The 20,865-nt window shown below is 39.3% G+C and overlaps 2 protein-coding genes across 2 annotated transcripts; both read right to left on the reverse strand.

Moving 5' to 3' along the window:
• Positions 1-5,077: 5,077 nt before the first annotated feature.
• LOC308704048 (uncharacterized protein) lies at positions 5,078-10,256 on the reverse strand. The gene is made up of 2 exons (XM_081388115.1): positions 10,175-10,256; positions 5,078-8,127 (listed from the first exon to the last, which is right to left on the reverse strand). The coding sequence occupies exon 2, from the start codon at positions 7,884-7,886 to the stop codon at positions 5,205-5,207; it is 2,682 nt and encodes an 893-aa protein (XP_081244241.1). The 5' UTR covers positions 7,887-8,127; positions 10,175-10,256; the 3' UTR covers positions 5,078-5,204.
• A 731-nt stretch (positions 10,257-10,987) lies between these two features.
• Positions 10,988-20,655, reverse strand: ntd5 (ntl-dependent gene 5). The gene is made up of 8 exons (XM_081388116.1): positions 20,439-20,655; positions 19,169-19,315; positions 18,846-19,037; positions 13,930-14,059; positions 13,730-13,806; positions 12,538-12,717; positions 12,138-12,335; positions 10,988-12,049 (listed from the first exon to the last, which is right to left on the reverse strand). Exons 1-8 carry the CDS (start codon positions 20,650-20,652, stop codon positions 11,967-11,969), a joined length of 1,221 nt encoding a protein of 406 aa, XP_081244242.1. The 5' UTR covers positions 20,653-20,655; the 3' UTR covers positions 10,988-11,966.
• Positions 20,656-20,865: the final 210 nt, after the last annotated feature.

Here is a 20,865-nt window from a genome sequence, read left to right on the forward strand (position 1 = left end):
CATTTGCTGATAAATTCATTGTGGGTGACACTAATGGGTGGGTAACTTGCGGTGTTCCCTATCTCCTCTTTCTCTGTCTGGGGTGACAAGGCCAGACCTTCCCCCACAGGTACCTAAAGGAGCTTGTTAAAGCTGGTGACTTTCAGCGGCACATTATGTACAGTATAAAAGCTACAGACATATGACGCTGCTGGATCAGAAAGGGTTGCGGAGAAAGAAACTGTATTTCACTGCATTCAATTTTTCATTTTTATTTTAACTCATCTTTTTTATTGGGAAGCTTGACTTTGTGAACTGCATTCCTATTCATGAAAAAGGTCAGTAATGCAGACATGAGGTCTTAAAGGGATAGCACACCCAAAATGACAATTTTGTTATCATTTACTCACTCTCATGTTGTTCCAAACCTGTATGATTTTCTTTCTTCTAATTTTTGGAGATATTTAGAATACAGTTAAAGTCAATGTGGTCCAGTGTTGTTTAGACCCCAATGTTCTTCAAACAACTGATTTAGAACAACATCAGGGTGAGGAAATAATGACAGAATTTTCGTTTTTGAGTGAACTATAATATACTCTAAAGTCTAAATGATGAATTTGCTCCATCAAAAGTTATGTACGTATAAATATAGAGATACATAGCATGTAAAACACATCACATTAGCCAAGAAGTTCAATTTTAATCCACAAACATGCAAATATGTTTGTCTATGAGTGAGAGACGGGGGCCAGGGGAAGAGGAGGGGGTTGGGAAAGGGAGATCATTACTGCACCACCTGTTTGGTGGCTTTGACAGACAGGTTGGTGTGTGCTGCTGTATCAGCAGGTCACAGACAGCCAGCGAGTGAGAGAAAAAGAGAGATACAAGAGCAAAAAAAAAGGCAGAACAGTCCAAAACAAGAGTTACAAGTTGAGTGTACAAAAATTTGTGCGAGACAGACAGAAGAAAGATAGAAGAAATGCACACAAAGTTGAAATCTGTTCACAACAGCATTGAGCAGCTGGTAAAGCCAATATTAGCCATTTTAATAAGAGACATTAGTGTCCCAACCTTGACACTGAATATAACCATACGAACCATTATGAGCATGAAGGTTGTGAATGACAGAATTGGAAAAAACATGGCCGCTTATTGTGTGACGCACACGCAATTTATGCCATGATGTACTATTGGGGGAAAAGTGATGTGATCACGCTTCCTTCCATTGACCCCCGAGCCCCCCTTTCGGGAATCCCTCTGTGATTAGAACCTGTTACTGTCCATCTTTGTCTCTCTGTCATCCCTCTAGCTCACCTCAATTAGCTTGTTTCATTTTGTGTCACAGCAGGAGCAGCTTAACTGAAACAACACATTCCATTCATACTACTGATGCCACGTGTCAAATTGGCTTTGAAAGATGCGAGGAATTTTTTTAAAATTACAAATATCCCTGCACACAAGGTGGGAACCTCTATTTCATCTCATGTCATTCCCCAGGCAATATGAATTCATAGGCCTGCAGAAAATAGGATAGGGTTGGAATTGCTAATCGTGTCAAAACAATAATTGAACTAAATAACTAATATCTGCAAAGAAATATTACATTTTACAGCTACAGAAAGAGTCAGCTTTTTTAGTAATTGATCAAAAGCAGTGTAAATAGGCCAGTGGTTCTTAGTGTCACTTTAGGAAGCAGTTTTTACACACGGTACCAGAATTGTGTATCATTCAAATGTAAGCAGGAATGACATAAGTTGAATAGGGTTTAAAAATTGGTCAAATATTGTATTTGCATTAAAAAGGTAACATATTCATGATTATATAGTTAGCTGCGTTTAATAATTTGCATTCAGCAGAGCAACCCACTGAGTGACACCTTTATGAGTCATGACCCAGCAGTTGAGAACCACTGAAAATAGAGAAGATGGCTAACTTTAGCGTTGCAATGCTAGTTACTTGCATGGCTTCAGGTTGATGTGGCCATGCATAACTTGGAGTGAGTTTGACCTCTGGTGGCATAAATATGCAACAACATCCTAGATCTAGAATATGATAGGTTATGTCATACATTACGCTTTCCTATACCAAAAATACTCGCACTCCTCATCCAGCTTCCTCAACAACTACAGTTCCATAGTCTTTGTGCTTGAACCTCGTATCATCTCCATCTCCGCCAGGTCTTTCAGACCGCTCATCCAATCTTCTTCACCACTGCTATGCTAACAACTCCATTGCAGATCTGCCTTGTGCCTCAACATCTACATCTCAGAAAACATCAATGCCCAGCATAATTAAAATAACACTCTTCCCTAAGCATTTCATAGTAACAAGCCTCTTCTTGCCACCAAAACATCTGCCATTTTGTCTAACATGTTGCCTCTTCACTATTATCTGGAAATTGTTTATACTGCCTGAGAATTCATTTCAAGAGACTGTAGCAGGCCTACACAGATAGGCTACTGATTATTATGCACATACCACATTAAAGGCAGGTAACAACCATCAATGTAACAAGCACATAGTCTCGCAGAAAAAGTCAACAACATTTTTTATGGTTTCTCTCTATCTCGCTCTTACACACAAATGCACGCATTCATACTCGACACTCATAGACGCCTGCTGTCAGCTTGATTGTGGGAGCCTCTCTCCTTGATGCTGCCAAATTGAACACCGACCCTCTGAGCACATCTGAGCTGTCACTCACACGTACACAGACACTCCAGTCTAGCACAGCTTGTAAGGTTAAAGGAGGTGAAGTACATTCATAAACACTTTAAATCTGAGTTATATGAACCAGTAATATTGTGCATTTCATTAATTCACTGAATGAATAAATTACAAAGTCTATGTATCATATAAAGTCTATAAATGTATAACACACGATGTTATGGCACACTTTTCATAATAGTCTTAATGTATAATAATAATAATAATAATAATTTTCAGCATTTCAATTTGATTCATTTTATTCAAAATCCTGTGACACAGGTTACAGAAATTAGGCTGTTTAAATATCTGCAGTCTTATTTTTAAATTGTGTATTAAATATATAAGTGTTCTGTGACATAACACACCATTTTAAATATACATTTTCACCATAAATAAATAGTTCTCATTGGTGCATGATTGTTCTTCGTTAAGCACACTCTGAGCATTCATCTTAACATTGCAAGAGGGAACCAACAATTTTTAAATGCATGATAAATCTATTGTGAAATGTGCTCAATAAAAACACTAAATCAATCTGAATATATATGAATAAAGTGATATGTAAACAACTGTGCAAACCAGATTTAGTGATATTGTTCAGCAGCTGGACAACAGCTTCCACAGCATGCAGAATATGTGCTGCCATGAGCCTAAAGCAAAGTTAATTAAGCATGGGAACCACCGCAAAAGAAAAGGGCTTGACGAGCTTTAATTAGCGTGCACAAATATTCTGATTCTTAATCAAATCTGAGATTTAACCAACAGAATTTTAGATTAGCCCAAGGTGTCCAGTCCATGCATGATGTTTGGTTATTTACACGGTGAATTACATAAAAATAAATAAATCAGCAGGGGTTAAACCTTTTTTCAAGCACGTTTTTTTAAACTTATCAAACATAGAACTTAATTTTTTTTTTAACTAATAAATTAGACATTCAGCTAATCAAAGTTGAAAACTGCAACTCAAAGTTGAAATCTTGTCTTAAATAAATATGTTAAACCTTCTTTGTCCAGATGAAAAAAATGATTTCAAGCTAATAAAATGAAACAGGCCCCTGAAGAGGGAAAAGTTTATAAACCAAATAGCTCATGTTCAATATTAAAAAAGAACAATGCAGATCATTTAAAAGAAAAATACTAAGGTGACCAAAAATTCTCTCTTCTGGAAAAAAAGTCAAAAGGGAGAAACCGAAATGAACAAGAGCAAAATGTTTCATAATGCATAATATCTGAAAATGAAATATAAAAGTTGAGTAATGAGAAGGCCCATGTTTTTTTTTAGGGGAAATCTGTAGAATTCTACAGAATAGGTGCCAATGTAAAATAGATTTTAAAGAAAGCATGATAGAATGTTTTAAATGAGTACTAAACTCTGTAACCAGGTGCATGCTTTACTTTTTCATAGTAAATTTGTTTAAAAAAAAGAAAAGAAATCATAGTGTGTATATATATATATATATATATATATATATATATATATATATATATATATATATATATATATATATATATATATATATATATATATATATCTCATGACACAAATGGCACAAATGTTTTATCCACACACACGAGTGTGTCTGTAAACACCCTCTGCCAATTGACTGTAGTCATTAGTCTAATTGGTAGCAACTCTCATAGTTAGGCTGTTGCTTTAAGTCAAAGAAGATAACAGAAAATGCCAATAAAAACAACAAAAGACAAATGTGTAAGTGACAACAGTGCCAGGTCAGAAGATCCCAGCATCTGCACAACTCAAGTTTGAAAGAGTATAAAGAAAACACAACACCATACTGTCCCCTGCAGGTCAGGTGGAGAATCACAAAGCAGCCACAATGCACTTGCATTGAACATGTTTGAAAGACAAGAAAACCGAAGCATAGTTTTTAGTAGCTAAAAGCATGATCAAATTAGCCATACATAATAAATGACCGTGAAATGAGCGGAAGATGTTTAGAACTTTGAGAATGATGTATGTTCCAATTCTGTGGAAATCTGCAGAGTTTTGTGGACACAAAATCTGTGTGGGCCTAGTCATGATTTAGAGATGTACTGATCTAGGCAATTCCTTGTCTCTGTGTCATTACTTCAATATATCATAATATAAAATTATAAATGTTGATACTAAGTCCCGCAGTCTTTTACAATAACTACATCATACCCTTGAAAGCTGTACATGCGAAAAACTGAAATGAGAACAATAAGTAACAAATAATGGTAATTCAAAGTTATTCAAGATGAATAATTGAAACAAATGTTTTTTATCAAGTGGTCTATCTCAATAACTAAAGCTTATTAGAATGAATCTGAAGTGAATATTGCAGGATTCAGTCATCACCAGTAAAGGTCTCGAGGGTTAATGGAATGAAATATAGACAATTATATATGAGTCTTCAGTCTTGTGAGAAGTATGGAATTGTTCTATCAATAAATGTATTTACAACTATACTTGTCTTGAAACTTAAAAAAAAAAAAAAAAAAAAAAAAAAATATGTTTTTTCATGCCCTCATGTAGTTCATTCCCCCCCTGTGTCACTGTCAGACTCCATTTCAGGAACTGTTGAACTGTACCACTCTGCATTCTCTTCTGACTCTCCTTGTACACCAGCGAGGGAAATCTCTCCACTTTCTGGTTTCACCTTCATACCCATCGCCTCCAGATGCTGGCCTTGGTGCTTGCGCTTTGTGTGGCGTCGCAGTGTGTTGCGCTCTGCAAAACGCATGTGGCATATTAAGCACTGAAAAGGTTTCTCACCGGTGTGCACTCTCTGGTGTCTCATTAGCTCCCCTGATTCACGAAAACGCCTCGGGCAAAGTTGGCACACAAAGTTTCTCTGACCTGTATGGATGTGTTTATGTCGCTCAAGATGGCTTGATCTTTTGAACGCCTTGCCACAAAGATGACATACATGGGGTTTGCTTTGGGAGTGTGTGATGGAATGGCGCTCAAGGTCTGAAAGATAGTAGAAGACCCGCGGACAGTACTGACAGTAAAGAATGCGACGTGGGCCTAATGCTTGTGGGTCTTGGTTCTTTGGGTGATTGATGGGATTTATGGGTGATATGGGACGAAGGGGTGATGTGGAAGAGATGGTATCTAATGCGTCTGTTTGGTCTACCGAGGTAGACTCAGCGTCACCGTCACAGTTTATCTCTGTCTGGTGGTTTTTACTCTCATGAACTGTGGAAGAGGAATCCGACTTAGTTGCTTCAGAACATGAGGATGGAGTAGTGACCGAATGAATCTCAGGCTTGTTTTCTTGTTTCTTCTCCACAGACACAGCCAATCTGAGAAGAGCCTCCCGAAAGGAAGTGGGCACTGGTGTGTCGGAGTAGGCATCAGTGCTGAATTGCTTGGTTGGACTTGTAGAGGTCACTGTGGAAGTGCTAGAGGAAGCAGTTGATGAGGTAGGGCTAGCAGGAAGATTAGAGGGGTTATTCAATCCTGAGATGTCTGTAGCTGTAGCAGAGGAAACCGTGCTGAGGCTAAGAAGTGATGGACATGAACTTAATGTAGATCCCAAATCAAGTGGACAAGTAGCTGAGGGAACAGTGGAAGAGGGGGAAATCTGAGATAATTGACCAGGAGAGGATGAACTCTGAGCTGAGGACACCGGAGATGACAAAACTAGGAACATGGAGGAGGACTGAGTGTTCTGACTAAGAGGAATCGGTAAAGAAAGGGTAATTAGCCCTGGGCTAGCCTTAGAAGCTGATGAGGAAAGCGACTGAAGCTGAGATGGAGGAAGAAGAAGAATGGGAGTGTTTGACCCTGTAGTATTAGCCAAAATCTGAATTGGAACTGATGCCAAGTCAGACACAGCAGGTATGATGGAGGGTTTAGCGAGAGCTACAGAAGATGTTGGCTTAAGGTTTGGGGCAACTTGTGAGGCTTTCACTGAGACATGACCTAGAGACATATTTGGACACAGTGAATTGGGTTGTGTCTGCAGTCCTGAGTCTGCAATATCCGCAACATCAGCAAAGGAAGAGGGCTTATCTTCAGCTTGCCTTGGGCTTAGAACTGTTTGTTCAGAAAGCCCCTCAGCATGTTGTATATTATCAATTTGTGGGACTTTATGTCCATCTGGAGTGAGTGTGTAAGGAATCCCCTGGTCATCTATAAGTAGTGTATCCATCGGATCTGGGGTTATGACGGTGGGGTACGATGGATTTGGCATGGGTTCAAGCGCAGGGGAGGACAAATGTCCATCCCAATACTGTGGGAGATATGTATGAGCTTCACTTACTAATGGAATCCAGCACATTTCATTATCGTCCTCCTGCTCCACTTCTATATGTTGAGGCTCATCCTCAATTTCATCAACTTCCATATGAAGTGAACCTTCATATTCAGGGTCTACAACCCATTCGCTCTGCCTCTCATTATTTCTGTCTTTCTTTTTTGGGAGGCTTAAATCTAATACCTCATCCCCTTCATTTCGTCCCGAAGAATCTCCTGCTCTTGCCATTGCAGTATTCCTTCCAAAATCAAGTCTCTCCTCTCTTATATTACATAGAATTTGTGTTTTATAATTTTCAGTGCAGTCTTTACTATATTCTAATCTTTTGTTTGGATTTATGTCCATCCCAAGTTTACTTTCTCTAGCATGTGCCACATCAACAACATGTGTCTTATTATTAGTGCACAACTCCTTGCTTGTGTGGTTGCCTCCAGCAGGTGATGGTGGTTTATCATTATGAAAACTTTTATTTAAAATAGATTGTTGTTGAACTTTAATCTCTAGTAAATCATTGGTTGAGATCTTCGCAATGTTTGTAGCTTTGGTTGTGACTTCACAAACTTCGGTCCTAGCGTTAACAGACTCCATCTTGGGTATCAGCTGCATGTTTGTTGGTAGACTCCTTGTATTCTCATCAAAAGTAAGAAATTTATTTTTAACAGTCTGGTTTTCAAGAGGAATCGTCTGGTTTGAATCTGATTCATATTTTGGTGAGTTCTGCTCACTGCTCACAGGGTTCTGCTTGCTGTAATCCTTTACAACTTCTGTCTGCTCTTGTGCTGGAACAAGAAACACATCTTTGTTCTTAGATTCTGTCCTCAATGAGAGCCTCTCGTCTGATAATTCGCCCTCTTGACCCACAGACATTTGGCAATCTTTGGTTGCAGAAAGGTCAGTCCACTTAATATGTGGAATGGTCTCACCTATCCCGTCCAATGCGTGTTGTTTGCGCATAGCAACCTCTGTACATTCACCAGTAGAGAAGAAATCATATTATTCAGTACTTGTGGAGTAAGTCAGTTCATTATAACCTGAGAGAACATTGAAATATTGCCTGGCAGGGCCACAGAATCTTGCATAATCCAAGTAATGGCACCATATCCATTTCATTGTCCATCTGACGTAACTGCTGATTTTCACCCATATCTCTGGCACTGCCCTCAGTCAGGACCTTCTACTCATCTAAGGCATCAATCTGAAAAGAAAAAAAAAGACAAATATGATTCTGAATTCTATAATAGAAATAGCAAAACTTAGAAAACAAAGACAGATCTCAAATGTTAAGGTAACAATTCTTCAGAAAACATTTGTGCTGTCGAAATGTACAAATTAACTGCATCTTTTACTAATAATCACATTTTTAAAGTTATAGCCACTTTATATATTCATATATAATACATTTTTTAAAAACATTATTTAATAATATATTTAATAAATGTTTAATGTTGTGTATTTAAAATTAAATATAAAAAGACAGCATCATATAGTGCATAAAAATGGATACTAAGTTTTGATGTGGCTAAGAATTTTTTTTATAATCATTTGTTCATTTTCTGATCTATAAGAGGTTGGTTTACAAGCATTTATGAAGCACTTATACTTCAAAAGCATAACAGAATCATAACATATTGAATTAAAAACAACAGACAGCTGCAGATGCAGTTAAACAGAGCAAACAGAGGAGGCGATATAGGGCGCCTTGATAAGAATCTGTAATTATATTTCATCTAGGGATTAGTGCTAATAATGTAATGGTAATATAAAAATAATAAACAAATTTTCATCATTGTTAACAGCAACATGATTAAATTTCAAGTTATTTTAATTTAATACTGATGCCTACTAAAACATACATTCAACAGTAAGATCAGATGTTGACAATGACGACATCCCTGAGCAAAAAACAACAAGAACACAAACTTCTTGACAGGTTATTTTTAAAAGCTTAAAAATATTTTATATCGGAATTTAACAATCACTTACTAATTTAGTACATTATTTTCTCAGGTGTATCCTGAACCCTCCTAAACTACAGGATACTGTTATTATCAACTTTCTCTAGTTGTGTTGTTATGGTCCAATAGGTCAACAAATCTAGTATTAGGCTAATATATTTCGAAAGCTTAAATCACATTTCAGGACACGGTTGGTGGATCATATTTTAGCAGTTGTTTTCATTTGTATCAACCTCTAATATGTCAACAATACAAAACTAACAGCATTTTTTTATAACACTTCTGACAGTAAATTAAAACAATAAACCACTTTATTTTTAGAAACAGCATTATTACATGTTATTATGGCATAGCCTACTATTTATACACAATAGCCTATAATTAGCCTAAACCGAGAAATCCACCAGTACTTTATTTTTAATATCAATGACACAATATGATTGCAATTTGTTATTAAAGGTTTTAGATTGTGTTGCATAAACACAAAGTTCTCACATTTAACAATATTACAAACACTAAAAGCAGACAAATTCTTTGGAAATGAAAATCTTGACAGGACGCCAACACTAGTTAGCCAAGCTAAGGAACAGTTCTGACCTATAATAGTTACAACATTCAATATCTGTGTAATATTTGGAAAAAGTGCTCAAATGCCATGCCGTTTTTAAGAACGCAACGCAATGAGCTTGAACGTCGCGCTGTCATGGTAGCAGGTCCACTCCTCCTCCCTGTGGTTTTCATCACAAATTAAGTACGTTCATCTGTCAGCGCGCATGGCTCAGGGTTTGACACCAACGCCTTTGTCCGTACAGTCAGCCATGCAGCACTGTGGGAGAGTTAGAGATCAACACGGGGACATGCGACGCCATTAAGCGTCGGAGATTCGTTTAAAGAACAAATATATAAAACCAAACACCGCGTTTGATGTCTGCGGGGTCCAGACAGTGAGTCGAACCCGTGCCATTATATGACCAAAAGTAGGCTATTTGTCTGAGGGACATATCCTTCCATAACGTAGGTATGTATACACTTGAATTATTCCCATATTTTGGTCAAAACACTGACTGCGCTCGAACCTGCGACCAGCCATTTTATGTGTACCGAGGGTTCGAGCCAGTGACAGCGCTCACACACTGCTGCTTTGGAAACCCTATTTCAAACTTTCCAAGACAACAAACGCTCTTTATCTGCTACTCACAAGAACATACATTTCTTCCTAAAAGCTTACAGCCATTCGCACACATTGCTTCTTTATAACTGAAATATTGAATATGAAACTGTTCTCACCCCACGAGTCAGCTCGCGCAGGCACTGACTGGCCCGACCCTGAGATACTTCCGGAAGACCAAATATGAATGAATGACTGGGCGGAGAGGTTGAGCGCGAGAGAGCGGGGAGGGGGGGATGTCGTGGTGTTGCAGTTTTCTACGTCCGACCTGGACTCGTTTAGGACTGAACATTTTGAACATAACTTTAGTTGTGTATTTGTCCGTATGTTTATGAGATGATTAAAATAAAACATAAACCTAAGGGTGAATCTCACTTTAACTGTCTACAGGTCAAATTTCACCCAAAAATTAAATGGAAATAAATTGTATAACTAAAAGGAATTCTTTTTTTTTTTTTCTTTTTTTTTAAAAGCACATTTATATTGAGCACATTAAAAGTTTTTTATTTTTTTACATTTTTTGTGCTGAATTTAATATATGCTGGTTTGAAATAATACAAAAAAAGTATAATGTCACAACGAGTCCATTATTAATTGTATAATCTAATTGTTAATCCATTTTCATTACTGTATTAAGTCAATATTTATACATTTCAGTTACACAAATGCAAGGGGATCCATGAAATAATGTCACAATGCAAAAAAAATAGAGCTTAATTTAAACAAATATTTGTGTATTTTCTGTATTTTATAAGTTTTGAGGTCTAGGGCTCAAACATTTATTTGTATGCATTTAAGTTTTAAGTTTTACTTATTTAAGTTTTCTAACTTTCGTTTAAGTTTTGAGTATGACTCAAACATTTCTTTGTTCAATCTAAATCATTTATACAGACTTACCAAGTAAAATAAAATCAGTACTTTTAATGACAACAAACGGTTTCCAATTTCTTTATTGTAGAAAGAGAGATGAAAAAAAAACCTACATTCAAAGATTATTTATTATGAAGTTCGCACAATGCAAAACTGAATCCTTATGAAAGCACAATTCAGCATGGCTGTATATCAGCAAAGCTTTTATGCAATAATATTCCCAAGTTTACTCTTTTCTTATAAACAGCAGTCCAGTCAAAAATCAGTTAACTCTATAAAACTGCTTTTGGAATACAGTATAATTAGAGAGCATCTGTACTTCAGAGATCACCTTTGGTCTGTGCTTTCTTGATTGTGGTATTGACAAATGTATCAGTTAGCAGAAATAATTTTTTTAAGGGATAGTTCACCCAAAAATGAAAATTCTGTCATCATTTACTCACCCTCATGTTGTTCCAAACCTGTATGAGTTTCTTTCTTCTGCTGAACACAAAATAAGATATTTTGAAGAATGTCAGTAACCAGACAGTTGATGGGCCCCATTGACATCCATAAATATTTTTTTTCCTAGTCAATGTCTATACCATCAACAGAAGAGAGAAACTCATACAGGTTTGGAACAACTTGGGTGAGTAAACGATGACAGAATTTTCATTTTTGGGTGAACAATCCCTTTAACAAAGAAATAAAATATTATAACAAGATAAACATAAATGCTGTAACTAAAAAAGCACTTTTACACTTAGTATGGCCACAAAACACAACAAAAGATGGCAGCTTATGACAATTGCGACCTCAAGCAAGTATGAGGGTGTCTGCATACATCAGATATGATACAAACTCTGTTTAAGGTAACTTTGTCAATGCAACATACAAAATAGAAGAGAGAAGAGTTAAATGAGGCATAACTGTGAGATCCTGAGATCCAGTCCAAAATAAAAATGTAGTGGCACGTTAATAAAACAACTGTTTCTCTCCTCCAAAGTGATAAGAGAGCTGTGTGTGCCAACATATAAAATGTGTTGTCATAATTAGATGAGTTTACTCAAGGTCAGCAGAATCACATGTATCAATCTCAGAAACCAGTCGATGAGGGAAAAGCTTGAACTGCAGCCAGGTTGGGTCTAAAAAGAAAAGAGGTAGATGAAGGTGATGCAGGGTTATTTTTAAGTGTAAATTATTATGTGTCTAAATGTGGTGGAAATTATGTACCAAGGTAGCAACTAGGTGCCTTGAGCTGTCCATCTACGCAGACCTCCGTGGCAGTGAAGCTGCAATGTTTTTCTGGATGTTTACAGAAAAACGTCACATTCTCTCCATGGGCAACCACACCATCCGTCAGATCATATGGCCAGCGCTTTAGTGCTCCCACAATCACCCTGCTGCGTTGAGCTGGGACTGGACAACGGGCTGATCGGAAGGGCAAGGGAAGAAATGGTGAAGAGAATGATGGGAGATTTTTGTCATGACAAAAAGGAAAGGAGATTTATTATTCACGGCTGGAAACCAAAACACTCCAAACCTTACATTGAAGAAAATAAAAATGCTCAATGCAAAAGTTCAACACAGCCACAATGACTGAATGTATTGTGTTGTTACCAGCTTTTCTTACCCCGGCAAGCAGGCTCTGCACTCCATGTCCCATTAGGTAGGCAAGTCACTTGATTTGGTCCATCCAACAAGAAGGTTTTCTTGCAAAGGTAATAAATTGTGTCACCAACTTCATATTCATTTCTCTGGACAGCCACCAGGTGTCCACGGTCAACCTCTTTAGGAGGAGGACAAACCACACCTGATAACAAACATATGCACACACTTATGTACACATAAATGTGCTTGCAGAATTACAGTTTAAAAACCTTATTAAGTCTAATGTGAAAACTCTTAAAGGAATAATCCTGTGCTCAATCGACATCATGTATTATAACTTTTTGTGTTATAATGTGTGTATTATTTGAGCTGTAAAGATTTTATGGTCATTATGATTTTGCCAAGTATTCCTGGATCAATATGTTTTGTTCATCCTGGAACAACATTCCTGTCTGAAAATGTTGTTAAACCTAACCCTACCCATAACTTATCCCTAAATATATGGCCTTTGACATAAACTGTAAACCCTCAAACGTGATTTCACCAAGTACCACATGTTCCTGGATCAACATCTTTGTTGATCCTGGAACAACTTTCCAATCAACCAATCAGATTTGAGGGTTTAAAGTTTATGTACTGAAGTTTACATTCATGTCAAGTTTAGGCTTAGAACCAGGGTGAGGTTCTTTCTACATTCTACAGATCGGTCTTACTTAAAGCGCCTCACAATAGCCTAACGCACATTCTTTGCATTTTTTAAAAGAAAAGAAAGGACCAGTCAAAATTACGGTGCTATCGAATCGATTGAGCATAACTTCGTAATGGAATAAGCCTTTAAAACAAGCATGGCTGCAAAAATGATGTTGATCCAACAGGGGGCATCATTGCACCAGAATAATTTAGTGAAACCGGCATTTTAGTGAAGCTCCACTAGCTCTACACACTCAAAAAAAATCATTTACACATAGTGCCCTACCCGCCTACTGTCAAACCCACACAGTCTTTATTGCTCTTCTCTCTCCCGCTGTCCCTCTCATCTCTCTTTCATTACTTCGCACCATTTTGTGCAATTGTAGCTACACAATATCTCTTTAGCAGTTTGAATCAACATCTTCCACTCAAGCATACATTCTAATACACCTGCTATTTCCTTTTAGCAAGATCTCTGTCTCAGTCATTCCCATGCGGAGGAGGAGACAGACACACACACTTACGGCGACAGATGGGGTGAGGGTTTTGCCACGTCTGGTTCTCATGACAGATATTCTCACTATTTCCAATCAACACAGATCTGTATGGGGAAAAGGACAAGGTGTGTAGATTGCATAATTATAATAAAAAGAGACATTCTGTTGTATAGTATAAATCAGTCACAGGTTTCTCTTTCCAGTTTTATTTTTCTCTTCAATCTCACCCAGATGCACATTGATACTGGATGGTGGATCCCACAGTAGCACTGCCCTGCAGAGAGAGCAGATCATCATCATCAGGCAAAGAACAGGAAACCTCAGGCACCAGAACCGGCTCTGCTCCAAGACCTCCACCTAAATCAAAATAGCTTATTTATCTCTTGACTTGAGAATGCATTTAAATGCTAAATTGATTTGGTCAAGTCCTTTGAAATGTACACTTTGTATTCGTGTTTTGAAAAACTTTGAACTTTGAAAAACAAGTAAATAAAACAAGTAAAAAGTAGTAACATATTTTCCATTTTTAATTAAAATATCGTGAATTATTAATTCATACATATTCCGTTTTTGGGGTGTCCATTGACATTTTACAAATCGGAACTAACCTTGTTTGTCATAAAATGGTCAAATTATCTGATATTACAAGAGACTTATTGACCCTGACACACAGTCATGAGGGTCTGCAGGGGGCTCTCTGTGGTATCATTTCATGTTTTACGTTTTTTTTTTTTTTGTTTTTTTTCTGCATGTTACTGTATGTTAGTTGCACCACAACTTTGATTGGGTGACTTTGATTAGTAAAGCAGTTTTTGTTTCCTAAGAAATAATAGGCTTATCAAAAACAGCCAAAAATCCGTAAATCCAAATACTGAAGGAGTTAGAAGATAAAAAATTACTTTGGTGCATAAGCTGACACCTACATGGGGAAAACTCCTGTTTTCTCAGAATCCTGAAGCCTGATTGGTTCACGTCTGTGCGTGGCATTTCAGCCCGCCAAAAGGGCAGGGTTGACTGTCTATATAAGTCACGCAGAAATACCATCAGTCAGAATCTTTCTCCTTCAGCACAAAGACCATCTCGCTGTTCTGAAGAAGACTGAAGCATGGTCCCATTTGGCGGGTCTGAGGAAGAACTAGACTCTATGTCTCTGGTCGCCTCTGACTGCGAAGAGTGAACAAACACCGGTGATGACTCCACTCCCCTGCTGCATAAACAGTGATAAAGCACGCCCTTGCATGGACTCAGAGCTTTTGTGAGTCCTCACTAAAGCTGTCGAAGAGCTCAGCTTGGACTGGTCGGCCCCAGAAGAGCCCGTCCGCAGCCAACTCAACGAATGGTTCCTGCAGCCGGGGCGGTGCCAGAAAAACCCTCGCCAGTGTCCAGCCCCATTCTTTCCGGAGGTCCACCAGGAACTCACTAAGATGTGGCACGCGTCCACTGTTCCTATTTGCTATGGCCAGTCTAGTGGTGCTGAAGCACCACTTGTGGGTCAATCTCACTGAGATTAAAGACGCTGACAGGACTCTTCTTGATCCCCTGTCTCCCCATCGGGCTTCTTCGCCTCCGTGGTGGACGGCTTCGCAGAATGCTACATCAAGGCCCAGAAGTCATTGCAGGCTATGCGTCACTTCTTGCCTAAAAGAACCAGCTCCACCACTGCCTCCAGTCGCTCCAAGACGGCCCTGCCAACCCAGCAGCGACCCAGGCCAGTCTCAGCACCCGTTCAGCCCCAGCTGGAAGTCAAGCAATTCCTCACCCAGCCAAATGCTACCCATATCTGAAGCGTCAAGGGCCTCTTCCCAAGCTAGATCTGGACCCCGTGCAGCCGAGCAGTCCTGATGCCTCAGGACGGAGAAAAAGGTCCCACCGTCCCACTGAGGCCGGACCACCCTCAAAGCGTGCTCGTCTTCCAGTCCCCTCTTCAGTTCAGGGTGCTAGAATCGATGTAATTGTTGCCGGTTCTGGGCCCGTCCCACCAGTTTGCGCACCCAAACCATTTTTGCACCCAATCAAACCATTTTCACAAAAAGAACATTTTTCCTCCTCTCAATGCTGTAAAAGGTACTGTTTTCCCTCCTTAGCACGGGACACAGCCTGTAGTACTTCAACCATTTGCCATTCCACTCCAGGCTTGACGGGCCATCCCCGGAGTGTTGAGCTGGATTTGGGGGATAATAGAACGAGGTTGCTCCAATTCGCTCGTAGACCGCCCCGCTTCAGGGGCATGATTCAAACATCGGTCTCAGACGATCTCAGTTCGCATGTCCTCAGAGCTGAAGTTCAGTCTATGCCAGGGGCGGCTGGCCAATATAGGGCGCTCGGGCCCCCATGAGCCAGACCAAAGCAACGCAAAAGCATTGCAAGAGAATCTATCAAACAGCAGGCTAACGATAAAGGGAAGCAGTCCGTGCGAGGCTTCTCCCATAGCTGGTACACTAGAAAGGCCTGGCTAGCAGGATGTGGTCATGCTAATGCCTTATTTTGCTTTCTGTGATTACTTTTTAAAACAACGGGGACAGATCCAGCATGAGATGGCCCTTCAGAATGTTAACTATCAAACAAATCCTTGCGCAAATTCAATATCTAAATGCTTATTAGATATACAGATAGCCCCCTATTACAGGCCGTTCTTGAGATTTCATTTAGAGGGGGTGGCATACCAATATACAGTCCTTCCATTCTGACTTTCTCTAGCTCCGCATTCTTTTACGAAGCGCGTAGAAGCGGCTCTCTCCCCTCTGAGACAGAAGGGAATCAACATACTCAACTATCTCGATGGTTGGCTACTTATAGCCCAATCGACACAGGAGCTATGCACCCACAGATCCCAGCTCCTCAGCCATCTGGAGGACTTGGGCTTCAGGGTCAACTTTGAGCTTGCTGCTCCCCAGCCAACGAATTTCATTTCTGGGAGGAGTCTTCAACTCACCCAAATGAAGGCTTGGCTCTCACAAGAACGCGCCTTGAAAATCAGGAGCATGGCCACCTCGTCCAAAGTGGGGTCCTTTCACCCCCTCAAGAGGTTTCAAAAACTGCTGGACCTCATGGCGGCAGCTTCCTCTATCATTCCGCTGGGCCTGCTCCACATGCGACCACTCCAGCTCTGGTTAAAAGGTCTCGTCTCACCCCATGCGTGGTGCATAGGTAGTCACGTTCTCAAGGTGACCCACGGCTGTGTCAGAGACCTGGTCCCTTGGGCGTGGTCCAGGGGAGTCTCTCTCGCAAAAATCTGTGCGGCGGCCGGCTGGTCCTCACCGTCCACCTTTGTCAGATTTTACATCCTGGACATCCCTGCTCTTCAAGCATGGGTGATGTCATTCTCAGACACTTATGGACTGTGTAGCAGGTCTAGGGAGCCTCTCCCTATGCAGTTGGTCTAGGGGCCCTCAATTGAGCACAATGCGAGTGAACTGTATCGAAAGAGAACGTTTATGGTTACTCACGTAACAGTGGTTCCCTGAGATAACGGGAACGAGCATTGCGTAGCTTGCCGTGCTACCTTTGCTGCCCGGCGAGTCATGCTAGCTGCGACTCAGTCGAAAGATTCTGAATGACGACGTTTCTGCGTGACTTATATAGGCAGTCACAACCCCGCCCTTTTTGGTGGGCTGAAACGCCATTTGTTTTTTTGTTTTCCCCATAAGCTTCAGCTAAATCTGACTCAATGCTCATTCCCGTTATCTCAGGGAACCAGGGTTACATGAGTAACCATAAACGTTTTTCAGAGAAACGCAATACTTTAGCGGAAGAATACAAACGTTTTGTAAGCAAACACAAGTTTCTTGGGGGAACGCAAAAGCTTTGCAAGAGAATGCATATCTTGGGGCAACGCAAAAGTATTAATGTAGATTTTAAAAACATACAAAATGTTTATTCAAGCAGGTCATTGTAAATATTACATTGCATTTTTATGCATTTCTTAACAAACAGACAAAAATAAGTTTTACATAATTTAAATGTTCTCATGCATGGTTTAAGGGTGGTAAGCGCCTTTTTTCACCGTATAAGTTCAAAACAAGAGCTTAGGCGGTGTAAGGGAAGAGAATTTACGGTCAAAAGCCCTCCGTTATTCAGCTTCCCTGATTTTTGATACATTGTCGGTAAAGGAATCCGAATGGATGACCCTGTCCAATGGCATGGAGCTTTTATCCACTGCACTAGATGTGGTAACATACAATACATGACTAGGTGAATGAACAGATAGGTAAAAAGGGTTAACAAATGGATTCACAGGTCACCGCGTGGCTGAGCAGGTACCCAGATGATGGATGGACAGAATGTAAATGATAAAACAGAAAGTTTTATCAGAAAAATCCATCTGGAACAAGCTGTTCTCACATTCCCTCTTGTGCAGTTGACTCATGCAGTTACAGTATGTATCGAATCTCTCCCTCTTTGGTGAGGATGACTGATTAATGAAGGGGGAGGAAATCATACAGTCAACATGCACACACACCAAACTTCCATTGTACATCAATTCAGCTTTGAATGCGCTTAAACTTTGTGTGTGAATCCAGCATATCTACATGCCTGTCTCTGCTTGTTAAATATTCACTGATCTGCAGATAATAGAGTATTGCAGGGCATATCTCACAGACCCCAAACGCCCACACCTCGGCTCTTTTGACAGCTCATTCCTAGAAATACCTCTCATGTTACTCCAGGAAATGAGTGTTTGAATGTGTGCATGTGTTGCAGAGGGGGTGATACTGGGAATGCTGCAGCCTGGAGCTCTGCCGATTTACGCCTCCTCTCCACAGAGCTGGAGTCTTTAGACTAAAACCCCACCATCCAGAAATAAGCGCTGACCCAGGTCCACAAGCTCCAAGCTTTTGTTCCATAACAGTCATGCATCCAAAAATGCATTATTATGCAGACATTGACACATACTTCTCTTTTTTTCTTGCATTCATGGCTGGCTGCGCTAAATATCACCACCATAATATTGATGCTATGAAGTAATCCTAAATTGCATAATCCTGACAATAACTTGATGGTTTGCAAACAAGATGAGGTCAACCTGACCCAACAGGACTGATGTCATTTTCTGTAAAGCTGCTTTGAAACAATATGTTTTGTAAAAACTGTAAAAAAAAAAAAAACAATACATAACAGTTAAAATATGTTTACTCATTTCTACCTGTACAAACAGGCTCATCTCCACTCCACTGTCGGTCACCCTGGCAGCGGCGTATTGTAGCGTCCAGCCCGTTATGCATGGTGTACCCAGGCTTACAACGAACCTCTAGCAGCGCAGAGAAAGAGGGCAAAGGGGAAAGGAGAACTACATCCAAATTTTTTGCAGGTGGGAGAGGCCACGGACACGTACGACCTGTTCACAAAGAATACTCACATGACAACTCTGGACACTGCCTTATAATATATTATAGATTTAGTACATTTTTTAGGTTTATTTGCTCTTAAGGTTCATAATAAATGCATTATGGGGTTTCTAGCTCTGACCTGGGGCCACACAGCTGAGTCCACACTGCCCGTCGCAGAGACACTGACGTTTGTTGACACAGTCTTTATCTTGCTGACACTTTTTTGGGCATGTTTGTCTTCTCTCATTACCCAGTATTCTCTCTGGGCACTGTTCTGTTACATCCACTGTACAGAAATGAAGACAATATGCAGATCATAATTTGTTTCACAGGCAGTTGAGCTGACACACTTACTACCGGTCAAAGGATCAGAATAGGTAAAAATATATATATATTTTTGAAAGAAGTCTCTTATGCTTACGGTTGCATTAATTTTTATGAAAAATACAGAAAAACAGTAATATTGTGACATATTTTTTACAATTTAAAATAATGGTTTCCTATTTTAATATATTTTAAGGTGTAATTTTTTCCTGTGATGGCATAGCTGAATTTTCAGTATCATTACTCCAGTCTTCAGTGTAATGTAATACTTCACAATTTTACAGTTTTTACTGTATTTTGATCAAATTAATGCAACCTTGGTAAGCATAAGAGAGTGCATACATAGCGTCAATGTCATCAACACATTTTAAATACAGTGTACATTTTTGTCTGTCTAACTATTTAATCCATGCCATAAAATAGCAGGATGTTTGTGTGTTACGTATTTCATGGAAAACTAGCTCTAAGAAACAGATTCTCAAGGCAATATGTGAAAGGGAGGGGATGATAGTAGAAAATGATCAAATTAAAAAACGGACATATTTTAAAGAGACAGTTGTACATGTATGTATAATACAAATATATATATATTTTTTTATTTTATATTATTTTTAAATGTCTATTTTTTTTTTTATCCTACAATAAAAGTCAGTGGAGTCTGAAGTTGTTTTGGACCCCATTGACTTTCATTGAATTGGCAAAAACAGTTGAATCATTCTTCAAAATATATTATGTGTTTCACAGAATAAATTAACCATGCAGGTTGGGAGTAACATACAGTTAAGTAAATAATGACTGAATATTCATTTTTGGCTGAATCGAAATTTCATAAACAATGTGATGGAGACTCAAAATGTATTTTCAAATAAATGAAAAAAGATCACACTTTCTTTAAAAACAAAATATGAATAATAAATACTGAACCTCCAGTTTAAAATTAGAGTCTCTAAGGCAAAAATCTATCAAATGGGCTGTCATTCATTCAATATTCATTAACAAATCATTGAAAAAAACAGTTTTACATGGAAAGCCATCCATAATCCTTTCATTTTCGCTCAGCCACCCACGCACACTAACACGCTCACCTGATGCTGCAGCCAGGCTGCTGAGGGCCCACACACACAGAAGAGACACAAGCAGAGATCGCTCCATCTTTCCCTGACACTTACTGTAGAGGTTATGAAAGAGGTAGTGAGATAGAAGGGGGAATATAAAGATGGGGGAAAGTCTGGAGGAGGGGGTTTTGTGATGGTGTGATGGCGAGGGAGGAGTGGAGCTGCCATACATGCACACACACATCTGGATCGTATTGAGTGTCTTGAATACTGGGTAGAATTCCGCAGAAAAAATGACCTTTCACCCAATTCCATTGATGCCAAAAGAGCTCACACACTTACCCCCACATCAAGTGACAGGCCTCGTGGATACACTCTTCTCCACATACAGATGTACAGTGCCAAGTCGAATACTGTAACAAAGTGCCTGTTATATGGCAAGAGTGAGCCGACACAT

Source organism: Scardinius erythrophthalmus (genome assembly GCF_964197995.2).
Source record: "Scardinius erythrophthalmus genome assembly, chromosome: 16".
In the NCBI taxonomy this organism is placed as follows: domain Eukaryota; kingdom Metazoa; phylum Chordata; class Actinopteri; order Cypriniformes; family Leuciscidae; genus Scardinius; species Scardinius erythrophthalmus.